The 15,182-nt window shown below is 20.2% G+C and overlaps 5 protein-coding genes across 5 annotated transcripts in view; 2 read left to right on the top strand and 3 right to left on the bottom strand.

Moving 5' to 3' along the window:
* Nucleotides 1–252: 252 nt before the first annotated feature.
* PADL01_1334800 (conserved Plasmodium protein, unknown function) lies at nucleotides 253–5,284 on the top strand (the record flags this gene model as incomplete). The annotated part of the gene is made up of 3 exons (XM_028683901.1): nucleotides 253–4,273; nucleotides 4,480–4,909; nucleotides 5,113–5,284. The coding sequence occupies 3 exons, from the start codon at nucleotides 253–255 to the stop codon at nucleotides 5,282–5,284; spliced, it is 4,623 nt and encodes a 1,540-aa protein (XP_028540033.1).
* Nucleotides 5,285–5,506: 222 nt separating this feature from the next.
* PADL01_1334700 (conserved Plasmodium protein, unknown function) lies at nucleotides 5,507–6,833 on the bottom strand (the record flags this gene model as incomplete). Its single annotated transcript, XM_028683900.1, has 2 exons — nucleotides 5,507–6,540; nucleotides 6,650–6,833. The coding sequence occupies 2 exons, from the start codon at nucleotides 6,831–6,833 to the stop codon at nucleotides 5,507–5,509; spliced, it is 1,218 nt and encodes a 405-aa protein (XP_028540032.1).
* Nucleotides 6,834–7,904: 1,071 nt separating this feature from the next.
* On the bottom strand, nucleotides 7,905–9,822 carry PADL01_1334600 (conserved Plasmodium protein, unknown function; the record flags this gene model as incomplete). Its single annotated transcript, XM_028683899.1, has 3 exons — nucleotides 7,905–8,161; nucleotides 8,455–8,752; nucleotides 8,896–9,822. 3 exons carry the CDS (start codon nucleotides 9,820–9,822, stop codon nucleotides 7,905–7,907), a joined length of 1,482 nt encoding a protein of 493 aa, XP_028540031.1.
* A 1,085-nt stretch (nucleotides 9,823–10,907) lies between these two features.
* Nucleotides 10,908–14,777, bottom strand: PADL01_1334500 (reticulocyte binding protein 2 homologue a, putative; the record flags this gene model as incomplete). Its single annotated transcript, XM_028683898.1, has 1 exon — nucleotides 10,908–14,777. One exon carries the CDS (start codon nucleotides 14,775–14,777, stop codon nucleotides 10,908–10,910), a length of 3,870 nt encoding a protein of 1,289 aa, XP_028540030.1.
* Nucleotides 14,778–14,852: 75 nt separating this feature from the next.
* PADL01_1334400 (reticulocyte binding protein 2 homologue a, putative) overlaps nucleotides 14,853–15,182 on the top strand; it is a gene marked incomplete at both ends in the record, with an annotated part of 1,244 nt that continues 914 nt past the window's right edge. The window contains one exon of the mRNA XM_028683897.1: nucleotides 14,853–15,119. Within this exon, the coding sequence (XP_028540029.1) occupies nucleotides 14,853–15,119 (267 nt within the window). The remainder of the gene's footprint in view (nucleotides 15,120–15,182) is intronic.

The following is a 15,182-nucleotide window of genomic DNA, read 5'->3' as shown; positions in this document are numbered from 1 at the left end:
AATTATACATCTTATAAAAAAAAAAAAAAAAAAAATATGGTAGCACTTGAACTATAAGTGTTATATTTTCTTATTTTAAAAACTAATATTTTTGAATATTTTGTTTATATATAATCCTTTATATTATATGTATATACATTTTTATAGTTTTCTAGTATTATTCGTTTAAAATTTTTAATAATTATGTTCTTCTTAGAATATCATAATATATCTAGAAGTTGAGAATTTTATAATATTTATAATAATATTATAATGAATACCAAAAAGGAAGATTATAACAATGACAAATTATATCTCAAGTTATATGAATATATATCTAGAATAGATAAATTTTCTTCGAATGATATTAATTCACAAAATGAAAAGGAAAAGAGAAAATGTATTAAAAAGCACAAAAAGAAAGACGAACATAAAAATTTAAACCATGAAACAATATCTAATTTTAATAAAAATGTGGGAAATGATAATAATATATTTAAAGAAAAAAATGAATACATAATAAAAAATGATAATATAAATTATGATAATCATAAGGCATATGGAAATGTCGAAGATTATGATGAATATAAGGATTATCTATCGAACGACTCTTTAAGTGTTTATAGTTCATTTGATGAGGAAGAAAATGAAATAGATTCTTATATCACCCAAGATAAACAAAATGAACAAAATGAAATTGATGAAAGAAATCAGGAAGATAGAAAAAATAATAATTTGCCTATTACATTATCTGATCAGGAAGAAATAAAAAAAGATAATCATTTACATATAAATAATATTACAGATAATATATTACATAATATTTCAGAAGAGAAAAATTCATTTCATATTTCTAGTAAAAATGAACCTACCAATGATTCTTATAATTATTTAGAAAATAAAGAAATTTCAGAGAAAAAAGAGGAAAATAATATTTGTCAATATAAATTTAAAGAAACAGAAAAGAATAACAATATGGATATTTTTATGGAAATAGAAAACTATTATTTTATATATAAAATGAATAGAAAAATTGAAGAATATAAAAGTGTTAATGAAATGAAAATTATAAAAAGTGAAAGAAATGAAAAATTGTCTGAAATGTTCAAAAAGATTCATAACATTTTAACATATTATAAAGAAATAAAAAGTGAATTGAATAACTTAATAAAAAATAAACAGCTCATTTATAAAAATTTTTATTCTATTTTTTTACATTACTATTATAGATACTCAGAAGTTAAAATGATACAATTAAACAAAAGCAAAGTTGAAAAACGTTTAAAATATTATACAAATATTGAGCGTTTTGAAATGATTCTAGACAAAATGGAGAAAAATGCATATGCATATTTTATTGATATATATAAAACGTCCATGATAAAAAATAAACAAGTAGGAAAAAATGAACAATGTGTTGTTTTGTATGATGGAGAAGGAGAATATACGAGTGATTATGAAGAGTCAGACGAAGATTTGATAGATGAAATGAATGAAGACGAGGATTATGATGAAGAATATGATCTATATGATATATATGATATATATAATAATGTGGATGATGATCTATATGATAATATAGATGATAATGTGGATGATGATATGTATGATAATATAGATGATAATGTGGATGGTAACATGTATGATAATATATATGATAGTTTAGATGATAATATAGATAATCATATAGATGATAACATAGATAAACATATAAATGACCATTCAAAAGAAGAAATACATGATGATATAAGTCAAGATGCTCAACAAAAAATGAACCTATCCCTCACATATGAAAAAAAAAAATCTTCCAAACTAAGTGACACGAATAAAAAAAATGTTACCAAAAATAAAAATCAAATTAAAGATAAAAAAAAAAATTCTTTCTCTTATATAAACAATAGTAGTACATTAGAAAATAATCAATCGGCAAGTTCCTCCTCTCATCTTTTGAATGAACTTTTTTTGAAAAACATGGAATGTAATTTTTTAAATAATATTGATGACGACAACTTTAAAAGAGAAATATACAAAAAATTACTAAGCAAAAATAAAATAGATAAAAATAAAGAAAAAAGAAAAAAAAAACGTCATATAAACAAATGGAATGAAAGAAATGAAATTCATTCTATGTTACACTTTTCAGAAAAGGCCATTAAATTTTTTAAAAAAAATAATACATATTTCAACTCAAAAGGAAAAATTCTAAAATATCAATCAATTATTAAAAGAATATTAAAATATATTATAAACTTATTTAGGGACGTCTTAAATAATACAGATTTAAATATTAATTGGACCAAAGAAGATAGAGACAAATATTTGCATGATACCCATTATGAAAATAGAAGAACCTATGAAATTAATGATACAATATATAGAAATTCATTGAAAAATCAAGAAACAAATAATAATAATAATAATAATAATAATAATAATGATGTTATAAGTTGTGATCAACATATTAATAGGAATTTGGAAAATGTTCCTACGAATAATAATGAAATAAAACGTTTTTCAAATACACAAAATGAAAATTATAGTATTAACCAAAAAGGGAATGAAAACGAGAATGGATTATTACAACAAAATATAGAAAATGAAGAAAAAATGAATGAAAATTTTATTACACATGAAGATATAAAAAAATCTAATATATATGACAATAATATATATAAAATTTCTACTATTAATAATTTAATTAAAAATCATTCTTTATTACAAACAAATGATGAAAACGAAATTGACAAAATATATAATAATGTGAATATAATATATTTTAATAAATATATAGATGAGTTTGAATATTATAAGAAATACAAAATAAAATGTTATTGTATGAAAGATATCATAAATTTTATTTATAAAAAATCATTAAATGATGAAAATAATATATATATAGATGATTATAATTCATTGGAAAGTATATATGTGAGTACAAGATTAAAAATATTAAATAATAATATTTTAAAAAATTTTGAATATTTCTTTGATAAAGATATTTGTAAATATATAAAAAATGTGTGTCTATTAGCTATATATATTTCAAAATTAGAATCAGATTTATTTTTTTATATATTTAATAATAATCTAAATTCTTCTATTAATATTATACTCAATAGTATTGGTGTAAGTATATATGATAATATTAGTGAGAAAATTTATGAATTAAATAATATGAAAATTATAAGAAAAATTATTCAAATTATTTATGTAGATATAATTGATATATATACTGATGATTCTTATAATATTATACATGATTATTTGAAACGAATATGTGCAACATTGAAAGAGAGACTATTATATATCATAGAAATGTATATCTCATATTATACTAAAAATATTAATTATAATAATACTATTCCTTATATATGTTTCCAACCAATAAAAAAAAAATTTACCAACATAATTAATGGTTTTTTATATGACGATTATATAGTAAGCAGTAATTATGAAATAATTAATCATGAGACTAAAAAAAAAAATAAGGACCAACTTTTGAATAATACACAAGACAAATTTCATGATACAAATATACATTCTAATCATATTAATTATGTAGAAAAAAAAATAGACAATATATCTTCTAATAATATATATAATCCAAATGGTGAGCATATGGAAATCTCTGAAAATGATGATTATTCTAGTGAAAGTATAGATAGTGATAATAATTATAAAGAACATGAATATAATATAAATATATTGAATGAAAATAATGTATATAAATCCTTCTCATTTAATAATATTCAATTTAATATAGATACAATTTTTTCCTTAAGAGGAATAGATATGAATATAATAGGAACCATTCTAATTTTAAAAACTATTAATTTTATAATTGAAGATAATACTTTTATAGATTTATTCAAAGAATGTTTAGAAAATACATTTAATTCTATAACATATATATATAAGCAATATATAAAAAAACATGATGATATGTTTAATTCAAATATTTATCTTATAAAAAATTTAAGTTTCTTACTTTATTTATTTTATAAAGTCACTAAGGATAATGATTTTTTAAATAATTATTTACATAACGATTTAACAGATCATTTATTATTTAATATAACACATAAAGAAAGTAAAAAGAATGATCAAAAATACAAAACAGGAAAAGATAATAATAATAATAAAAATGAAATAACAGCAGTAGAAAATGAAGGTTCTATTTTTAATTTTATTAAACGAGTGTATACTGTATCTTCAAATGCTGATGTGCAAAGTAAAATTTTAAATACATTTAATGAGAGCTTATATAATTTTATTATAACCACCATATCGAAAGGTAAGTAAAAATATTTACAATAACAAAATAAAATGAATAAATAAATAAATATATATATATATATATATATATATATATATATATTATCACTTTTTAATTTTCCTTATGGAAATGTTTTAATATCCATATGATTATATTAATTATTATTCATTTTATTCATTTATTTATTTATATATTTATTTATTATTTTTTTTTTTTCCTTCCAGTGGGTGCTCCTCTAATTAATATCCTTTCGAATGAATATAACGATTACACAAATGAGAATGACATAAAAGAAGTAATATATAATTGGATGAATGGAAAGAAAAAAGAAAAAGAAGAAGAACATAACAACGTTAATTCTAGAAAAGATATGTTTAGCTTTTTGAAAGAAATTAATTTTGAAGAGCTTAAGGAATATACAATAAATATAAACGAGCAGAAAAATCAAGAACTAAGTAATAAAAATATGGATGATATAAAGAATGAGTTACAATCATTTCGTCAAAAAATATACTTTTTGTTTCCTAAGATTTATTTTTATATAAAATTATTTATTTGTTCAAATACTGATAGATACAACGAAAACAATTTCTTTTACGTTATGTTTGATTATATAATAGGAGTCTTAAAATATAAAATAATATATATGTTAAGGTAAGGAAGAAAACACAAAAAGGAAAAAATATACATACATATGTATATATATATATATATATATATATATATATATATATATGTGAATATTTAGTTTTGTATGCATATTCTATATAATAATTGTATATACTCTTATATTTCATTATAATTATTAAAACCACATTTTATTATTTATTATTATTATTTCTTTTTTCCCTTTATAGTGAAGTGTATTTTCTACTAAGATGTAAATATTCAAAACATATTTCAAGTATTTTTGAAGAAAATTATATTAATGACATATTTCTTTTTTTAAATTCGAATGAACAATATTCTTGCGTTTTTTCAGATATTCATCAATATTATGATATGAAACAAAATTATAATTTTTTGTAATTAATGTTTTCTTTTTTTTTTTTTGAAAATCAATTTTTTATATTTAATTTTAATTAACACAAAAAAAAAAAAAAAAAAAAAAAAAAAAAGAAAAACACACAAAAAATAGAATAGAATAAATGCACACCGTGTAACGGATTTAATATGGCTCATTTATAATATATTATAAAATATAATTTAAAATAATATATTATGTATATGTTTATTTTTATATACTCTAAATTAAGCATTGTCTTCAATAGAATAATCTATATAATATACTCCCTTGTCTGATGAAAAAATAATTTTTCTGTTTTTATATCTTATAAAATAGGACCACTTAAAATAAAAAAGGCCCTTAGGTAATTGAACGGTTTTATAAAATACAAATGTAGATAAATTGAAAATAAAAATTTGATTTTCTACTAATATAAATAACATATTTTCTACAGATTTGTGTATGTCTAATATTTTTTTTTTTAGTTTTCTGATTCGATACATATCTATAGCTTTTTTAAAATCAAATATGATTAATCTTTTACCATTTTTTGCTACAATAATTTTTTCATCATCTAAAAATTTACCATGACTTATAAATTTAGAGGAAAAGTCTACACAAAAAATTAACTCATGTTCACATTTTTCAGCATCAGCAAAAATTTGTAAGACACGAATATGACATTTCCCAAAATTATTTTTATAACATAATAAATAATTTATATTAAAATCAAAAATTACAATATTTTTTAAAAAATTTTTGTAAAAATAACTAGAAAAATTACTTGTTATATCATATATAAATAAACTTTTTGAATTATTAAATAATATATAATTCTCATAATAAATTACTTGTTTATTATTTGATACATCTAAATTAATCTTTTGAAGAAATTGATATGATCTTACACAAAAAACATCAATACAACTTTCATAACATATATATATATTATTCTTGTTAATATATATTGATTTTATACTATTATTTCTAAACATACATAAAATATGATACTTTTTAATTATCTCACCATTATTATTATTATTTATATTATTTATATTATTCTGATTATTTAGTTCCTTTTTACTTATAACCACATCGTCTATAGTTGACTTGCTATAGTTTTCTTTCTTTAATTCATCTCTATTATGCAAATCGATTATACATTTATTCTCATCGTCTGTAATATTATTATTATTATAAACATATGATATATTCGTATTTGTTTCTTTATTTTCTTTAATTGTTATTTTGTATAAACAAACTTTCCCCGTAAGAGATCCTAAAAAATAAAATAAATAAATATAAATATACATATATATATGTGGATGTATTTATGTTTTTTTTTTTCTTAAACATATATAAATGAAAAAAAAATAAATAAAACCTACCAGTACATATATAATTATTATCTGTATATAAAACAACAATGGGGTCTGATAATAATGTCTGGATACAATTATATAATACAAATTGTTTTCCTGTTGAATTATCTTTTTCTCCTTTTTTATTTAGAGTATAACAATTACTTATTTTCTTAAAACATTTATTAAATACTTTGGTTTCATTATTCATTTTTTTTTTTTTTTTTTTTAATATTTCTTGTAGTATATATTATTTTTTAATCATGCCATTATTCTCATTTTTTACAGAATATCGTAATTTTTTCATAAAAAAAAAAATATATATACATAATTTATTATATATTATTATAAGTTAATAATTTAAAATAAAAATTTATATTTATTTGGATTAAAAAAAAGTTATAATTCAAAAATTAACATTATTTATAAATTTTATATATAATATACGGCTTATTCAATTCATAAATAAATCGTTCTTTTATTTAATAATACTCATATATGAATCATTTAAATTTATGGTACATATAAAAGCTAATAAATTACTTTTTTTTTTTTTTAATAAATATACAAATGAATACATATAAAAATAAATATATTACTTATATATATTATAACCCATATAAATATTATATGGGCCAATTTTTTTAAAATAATCAATACATATAAACCTTTAGATGAAAATAATAATATTATTATAAAATGAACAAAAAATATATATTATGAAATATATTATATTATATATATATATAATTTGTTTGATTTTATATTTATATTATATGAAGCATTTATATAATATATTATATAATATAATAAAAATTGATCAGATTGTTAGTTTTTATGAGAAATGAAAAAATAAATATATATAATTTGAGTTCAAAAAAATAATGGAATTATATAAGGTTAATATTTAAAAATGTTATCATTAATAATAAAATATATATATATATATATATATATATATATATATATATATATATATGAAAGTAGAAAGTGCTAGAACGTTTAGAAAAAAATATAAATGGTATAGAATTTTTAATTATAATAATTTTAAGACGACATTAAAAAAATATATCTAATTATATACATATATTATTATTACAACACCTTTTATGGAAACAACTATTTATATATATATATATATTTTTTTCTTTCTTTCTCGTAAATTTCCTCTTCAAATTAATATTTCTTTATTGTTCCTTATTGTAGATAATATGATTTACTGTTTATTTTAAAAAGACACAAATTATAATTAACGCATGATATAATTAAACGAATATATATATTATAAATCCATTAGAACGTTATCTTCGTTTTCCTCTTTTATAAATGGTTCTAATAAATAAGAGGTAAAATCAATTGTATTTGTTTTTTCGTTTAAATTTTTATCATACTTCCAGAAACTATATAAGGATAGATTAACAAGATAAGTTTCTGAATATTGTAAATTAGAAATATAAATATAATTGGAATGAACATCTTGCTCTTCTAAATGCTTTATTATTTTTTCTTCCCTACAATGTTTAATATCTTCAACGTATCCTAAAAAATGTATACGGATTAGATGAAAACATAAGATGCACTGAATTATATACTGTAATAGGTTATATACTTATAAGGTTATACCTATATATATATATATATATATATATAAGGGTGCTTATTGAAATATATCTATACAAATATACCTTTAACAATATGCCTTCTGAATTACAATATTTAATTTATACTTATTGAATTATACTCTATGATATGCACATATTTTTAGGTCATTGCCAACATAATGCTTACAAAAAGGATAGCGATATATTAAAAATGAAATAAAATAAAATTACCTGCCACTTTTGCCATATATTTAAAATAACTTTTCTGGCCTACAGTTTCTATAGGTGTAGCTTTAGAAAAAATCTTTTGATCAAGAAACATATAGCAAATTTCAAAAAAATAGGGTGAAGGCAAGTCAAACAATTCGTTAGGGTTTTTATATTCTTGTTCTTTTATATTTATAAAATTCTTTATATAAAACCAAAAGGGGAATTCTACATCTACATACGCATACGAAGAAAGAGAAATAGCTATATAAATTGGAATCCACTGCCTTTCCCCAGCTTTCATTTCTTTGATTTCAAATCCCTTTAAAGAAAAATATGAGGTACAAAAGTAATAATATAAATATAAATAAATATATATATATATATGTATATATTTTTGTTACACTATTTATTATTTTCTTATATTTCGTAGTATTATTTATATATTTTATTTTTCTTTTTAACTTCAATAAATTCTATTTCTACATTGGGTATATCTACTAAAGCTTTCACGACAATCAATTCTCCAAGTGCTTTATCATATAAAGACATATTTACAGCATCATTTAAAAATAGCTTAGCATATTGTAAATTATTGTAATAATAAGAAGAATTTATTTTGAGGGGTAGATATTCAATATCTATATCAATGTTTATTAATGCTTTATTTAATATAGTAGCTTTGCTTATATCAATATTATCAATATATATTTTTTCATCATTAATAGATAAATCATTTTCTCCTACTTCTACATTATCTAAATAAGAATATATATTATGTATATTTTCTCTACAATTAAAATCATTATTTTTCCTTGATCTTATATATGCTCCATTATTTAAAGTATATTCATATAAATTACTAGGTAAAGGAATATCATCTGAATAAGTAAGAAATGTAGTAATTATTTTATAATATCTATCATATATAGATTTATACACAAGTATCTTTATATCATTTTTATACTTATCTTCAGAATGTTCCGTGTTCTCTAATTCATATATATTATTTTCTATTTTATCTAATAATGCTTCTGCTATCATTCTTGTATTTTCGTCAATTTGTATATTTTGATTTCCATATAAAAGCTGATTTCTAAGATACTGGATATAATAAAACGATAAACATACTTCTGTATTTTTTAAAGGTAAAGGAGGAAAATCAACAACAACTATATTTTCTAAATCATTATTAGTTTTTTTCTCATTTGATAATTTATTTAAAGGTTCATAAGAACTGAATGTATCATCTTCATTATGAGCTCTTCTAGGATTCTTACGATTCAAATGAAATAAACTCTTTCTCTTACTTCTATTTTCTGTATTATCTGTTATTGATGACCTTTTCTTTGTTTTGTTTTTCTTTTTAAATATAGCAAACACATCATCCATATTGGAAAAGAATAATATTTTTTTTAAAATATTATATAGGAGCAAAAATGTATATTAATATATAACTGAAATGTAGAAATGTAACACAAATATATATTTTCTTTTTTTTTTTATATTTTTTGTGATTATATAAAATATGTTCGATTCAAATTGTGTGTATCCATTTATAAATATATATATATATATATATATATATATATATATATATATATATATCCTTATCTAATATAAATATTATTGTTTTTTCTCCTATATTACACGTTCTCCTCAATATTAGGAGATATTTAATAATAAAAAAAAAGAGAGAGACCTAAGAAAATAATTATTACATTATCTATATTATGTTGAGTTTTTTTCAAAAACTATATAATATACAAAGAAATATTTATAAAACAAAAAAAAAAGTATAAAAAAAGGAGTGATTCTTGACATTATTATCAATTTTTTTTTTTTTTTATGTATTTAAAATTTTGTCTTTATTAAGACATATATAAGTCTACGCATGAATTCTAATATATTTTAAATTTATTATTAAAAAAATTTTTAAATAAAAATTAATTGAACAAAAAAAAAAAAAAAAATATAAATATATATATATATATATGTATTATACCTATTTAATATGGTAAACATAAAAAGAAAATTATTTATAAAATAGAAAACATAAAAATATGAAATTTTATATATCCTTATTTTATATCATATATAAAATAAAGAAATAGAAAAAATATAAAAATAATAATAAGAAGAAGAAAATAATGAAAAACACACATATTCATTAGAATATAAAAAAAATGAATAGTGTCAATTTATTTGAAATTATTAATATTTATGAAACTTCATTATTTAATATAATATTATCTTCATATAAGTACAATATTGTACAATATTTTTTTTCCGTTATAATTTTTTTTTTTTATGTCATATTTCCATATACTTTTATATACCAACATTTTGTAGATTTTCTATAATGCATATTTTTTAAAAATTGATATTTAAAATTATTCTTTATAGATCCATATACCAGATTGTATTTTCTTACACGTTATCATATTTTCTATGCATAATATGTTATCTCATACATTTTATATTGTACTATCATTATCAGTAAATGTGATTTCAATGATTTCTTCCTTCTCCTTAAAGAGTATATCATCATTATGTTCAAATGCTTCATCCATTACATTTGAATTGTTATCATCATTATTATTCTTCATAACTAATAATCCTACACTAGAGAATATTAACATACATACAGCTATACTTCCTGCTGTGTATATAACGACATTCAAATTTTTTGATCGAGAAAATCTTTGATCATCGGTATCATCATCAGTAGTACTTTCCGAACTATGAGTATCATCTGTTTCTGACTCTTTTTCTGGTTCTTTTTCTTCTTCTCTTTCTTCTTCTTCTTCTTTCTCTCCTGTTTCTCCAGAATTTGTCATCATTTCAGTTTCACTATCAGAAGGATTATTTGTATTTAGTTCACCATGATTTGTAGGTTTAATATCGACGAGTTTTTCAGTTGTTTGCTCTATACCACGGTTATCACGTTGATTTGATTGCATTATTTTTTTCTGGCTTTCTTCGTATTCATTTATAATTGCATTAAGTTCCTTTTCCAATTCAATATTTAATTTATTTTTCAATGATTTTAATATATTTGTTTTCATTTGTGTTTCATGAGCTCTTATGAACTCATCACTTTTATTTAATAAGTTATCAACTTTTAACAACAAGCTATTTTGTATATGATTTAACCATTTTTCTTCCAAACTAGGTCTGAGATTTATATCTCTGTTTTTTATTATTTCATCTTTTTCTTTTGTTAGTTCTTGTTTTATTATTTTCACCATATTAGATTCTAGTATATTTTTTATTTGTTGTTCTGTTCTTGCTAAATCAACTTTTTTTCTTTCCAATTCTCTTTGTTTTCGCAATGCTTCTTCTTGTTCCAATTTTAATAATTGTTGTTTTCTTGCCTCCTCTGCTTTTTGTCTTTTTGATTCCTCTTCCCTTTGTATCCTTTCTTTCTCTTCTTTTTCTCTTTGTATCCTTTCTTTCTCTGCTTTTTGCCTTTTAATTGCTTCTTCTTTCAATCTTTCTTCCTCAGCTTTTTGCCTTTTAATTGCTTCTTCTTTCAATCTTTCTTCCTCAGCCTTTTGCCTTTGAATTGCTTCTTCTTTTTCTCTCTCTTCCTTTAGTTTTGTCAATATTTGACTTAATCTTTCTCTAAATTTCTCTCCTAATATATCAATATATTCTTCTTCCAGTTTAGTTTTCCATGTGTTCTTATTTCTATCGATAATATTATCATTTTCATTTGTTAGGTCATCTATAGATTTTTTCAATATAGTTTCAATATTATATTTAAGTGCCTGCTCCTTAATTTTTAATGTCTCTTCGTCTTTTTCCTTTAATTCTTCTTCAATTATGGTGTGGACATTGTCATCTAATTTTTGTTTTATTTCTTTTATTCTTTGTAATTCCTTTTCTTTTTTGTCAAACTCGCTATGTAATTTAGGTTTAAATTCTGACTTCAATTGTTCTTGCCATCTTCCCTTATTTTCCCTTAGTATTTTATGGCTCTCTCCTATTAATGTATCTATTTTATTTATCAAATCATCTTCCATTGTATACTTCAAGTTTGTATCTTTTTGCATATCTGCATCTTTTCCTTTTAATCCTGTCTCAATCATTTGGGGGATTAATTCATTTAATTCTTCAGTTATTTCTTTTATCTTTTGTAATTCCTTTTCTTTTTCAGTGAACCTATTATTTAATATTAACTTAAATTCTTTTTCTAATTTTTGTTTCCATGCACTTTTGTTTTCCTGTATGATGGTATCCTTTTGTCCTAATAAATTATCTAATTTTGTTATCAAATCTGTTTCTAATTTATTTTTCAGTCTACTTTCCTTATCTTTTAATGTTACATAATTTTCATTTTTCAATTCATTCTCTATCATTTCTGGAATTGTTTTTTTTAATTCCTCCTGTATTTCTTCTATTCTTTTGATTTCGTTTTGTTTTCTATTGTACCTTTCATTTAATTTTTGTTTAAATTCTCTTCCCAATTTTTCTTTCCATTCTCCTTTATTTTCATGTATTATTTTATTTTTTTCTTCTACTAAAGAATGAATATTATTTATCAAATCTTTTTCTAAATTCTTCTTCAACTGTCCATCTTTTAGCATATCTGCACTCTTCTCATTTAATGTTGTTTCGACCATTTTAGGAATATTTAGGTCTAATAGTTCTCTTATTTCTTTAATTCTTTGCAATTCATTTGCTTTTTCATGGAATTTATTATTTAATATTGGTTTAAATTCTACCTCTAATTTGTTTTTCCATATATTAATATTTTCATTTATTATATTATCCTTTTCATTTACTAATTTACCAATATTTGTTACCAAATCTGATTCTAATTTTATCTTCAATGAAAATTCATTATTTTTTAATGTTTCATAAGTTTCCTTTTCCAATTTACTCTTTATCATTTTTGGAATTTCTTTATTTAATTTTTCTTTTATTTCACTAATTTTTTCTGTTTCCTTTACTTTTTTATTTATTCTAGATTTTAAATTTTCTTTAAATTCTTTTTTCAATTTTTCTTCCCATACTTCCTTATTTGCTTCTATTATATCATTATTTGCGTTCATTAATTCATTCATTTTCCTTGTTAAATCGCTTTCTAATTTATTCTCCAATCCTTCTCTATCTTTTAACATATCATCATTTCTACTTATCAATTCATCCTCAATCATCTTTTGTATAGGTTCATTTAATTGTTTTTTTATTTCTTTTATTCTTTTCAGCTCTTTTTCTTTGAGTAATGATAATTCGTCCATATGTTTCTTTAATAAGTCATGTAATTTTTGATTAAATTCTGTTTTCAATTTCTGATTCCATTCTTCTTTAATTTCTTTAACAATACCAGATTGTTTAATGTTTAGTTGTTCTATTATTATTGTTTCTAAATCTTTTTCCATATCTTTTTTTAAACTTGAATTTATTAAATCATTTAATTTCTGCACATTTGATTTTAATCTATTTTCATTTTCTTCATAATCTTTCAATACTTTTTCATAATTTACATTTAATCGTTTATCCATTACATCTTTAATTTGTTTATCTAATATATCTCTTATTCCTTTTATTGTTTTTAATTCATCTACTTTCTTTTTCTTTAAATTATCTATTCTTTTTCTCATGTCTTCATCTATCTTCTTTTTAAAATCAGTGTCCAATTTTGTTTCCCATTTGTCATTATTTCCTTCCATTATTACCTCTTTATTAGTGCTTAATTCTTGTAGTATTAATTTTTTCATATCATCTTCTATTTGACTTTTGAATTTACTGTTTAATTCATTTTTAAAATGTTCCATTTTAGTATTTATTATTTCTTCACTTTCGTCTTTATTTCTCCATATATCCTCGTATGATGCCTTTATTTTTTCATTGATAATTCTAGGCATTTCTATTTTTAATTTTTCTTCTATTTCTTCTATTTTCTTCAATTCTTTTCTTCTTTTATCAGATAAATCATCAATATGTTTCTTTAATTCTACATTTAATGTTTCATTAAATTCTTTATTCAATCTATTTTTCCATTCTTCCTTATTTTCTTTAATTATGTGTTGATTTTCTTTGGTTATTTCCTCATCTATTCTGCTTATCAATGTTTTTTCTATGTTTTCCCTCAAATGTGTTTCTCTATCATGTAGCTTATCAATATCTTCTTCTTTTGATTTGCTTTTTATTAATTCGTGCATTTCTTTTTTTAAAAGTTGTCTTATTTTATCTATCTCTTGTAATTCATTTTGATTTTTAGTCAACAAATCATTTATCTTTTCCTCCAAAACGTTTTTTAGTTGTGCATTAAATTCTTCTTTTAATTCATTTTTCCATTTATCCTTATTTTCATTTATTAATTGTTCTGGTTCCATATTTAATTTGTTTACAATTAATGTTAGAGAAGAGATATTAACAAAGATTCTATAAAAAAAGAAATAGAACATGGAATGATAAGCGATTTACAAAATCCATTATTATTAAAAGTAACTGAAAAACTAGACAAAGAAGAACATGAATATATAAAAGAAAATTACAGCAAATGGAAAGAAACATTAGATGATGAATTTAAAAAGAAATTAAAAGATGATGTTGAGAAAAAAATAAATGAATTATTAATTATTAAAGAAAAGGAATTGAAAAGAATAGAAAAAATAAGAGAACTACTAAAAGATGAAATTCCAAAATTAGTTGATATCGAATTAAAAAAAGAAAAAGTAGAAAATTTAAGAAATATGCAAGAACAAATGAAAAATAATTTAGAAAACAATTGGAAACAT

Source organism: Plasmodium sp. gorilla clade G2 (assembly GCF_900097015.1).
Source record: "Plasmodium sp. gorilla clade G2 genome assembly, chromosome: 13".
Lineage (NCBI taxonomy): Eukaryota > Apicomplexa > Aconoidasida > Haemosporida > Plasmodiidae > Plasmodium > Plasmodium adleri (nom. inval.).
Note: the sequence above shows the minus strand (reverse complement) of the source record. Positions and strands in the feature narration are given on the sequence as shown.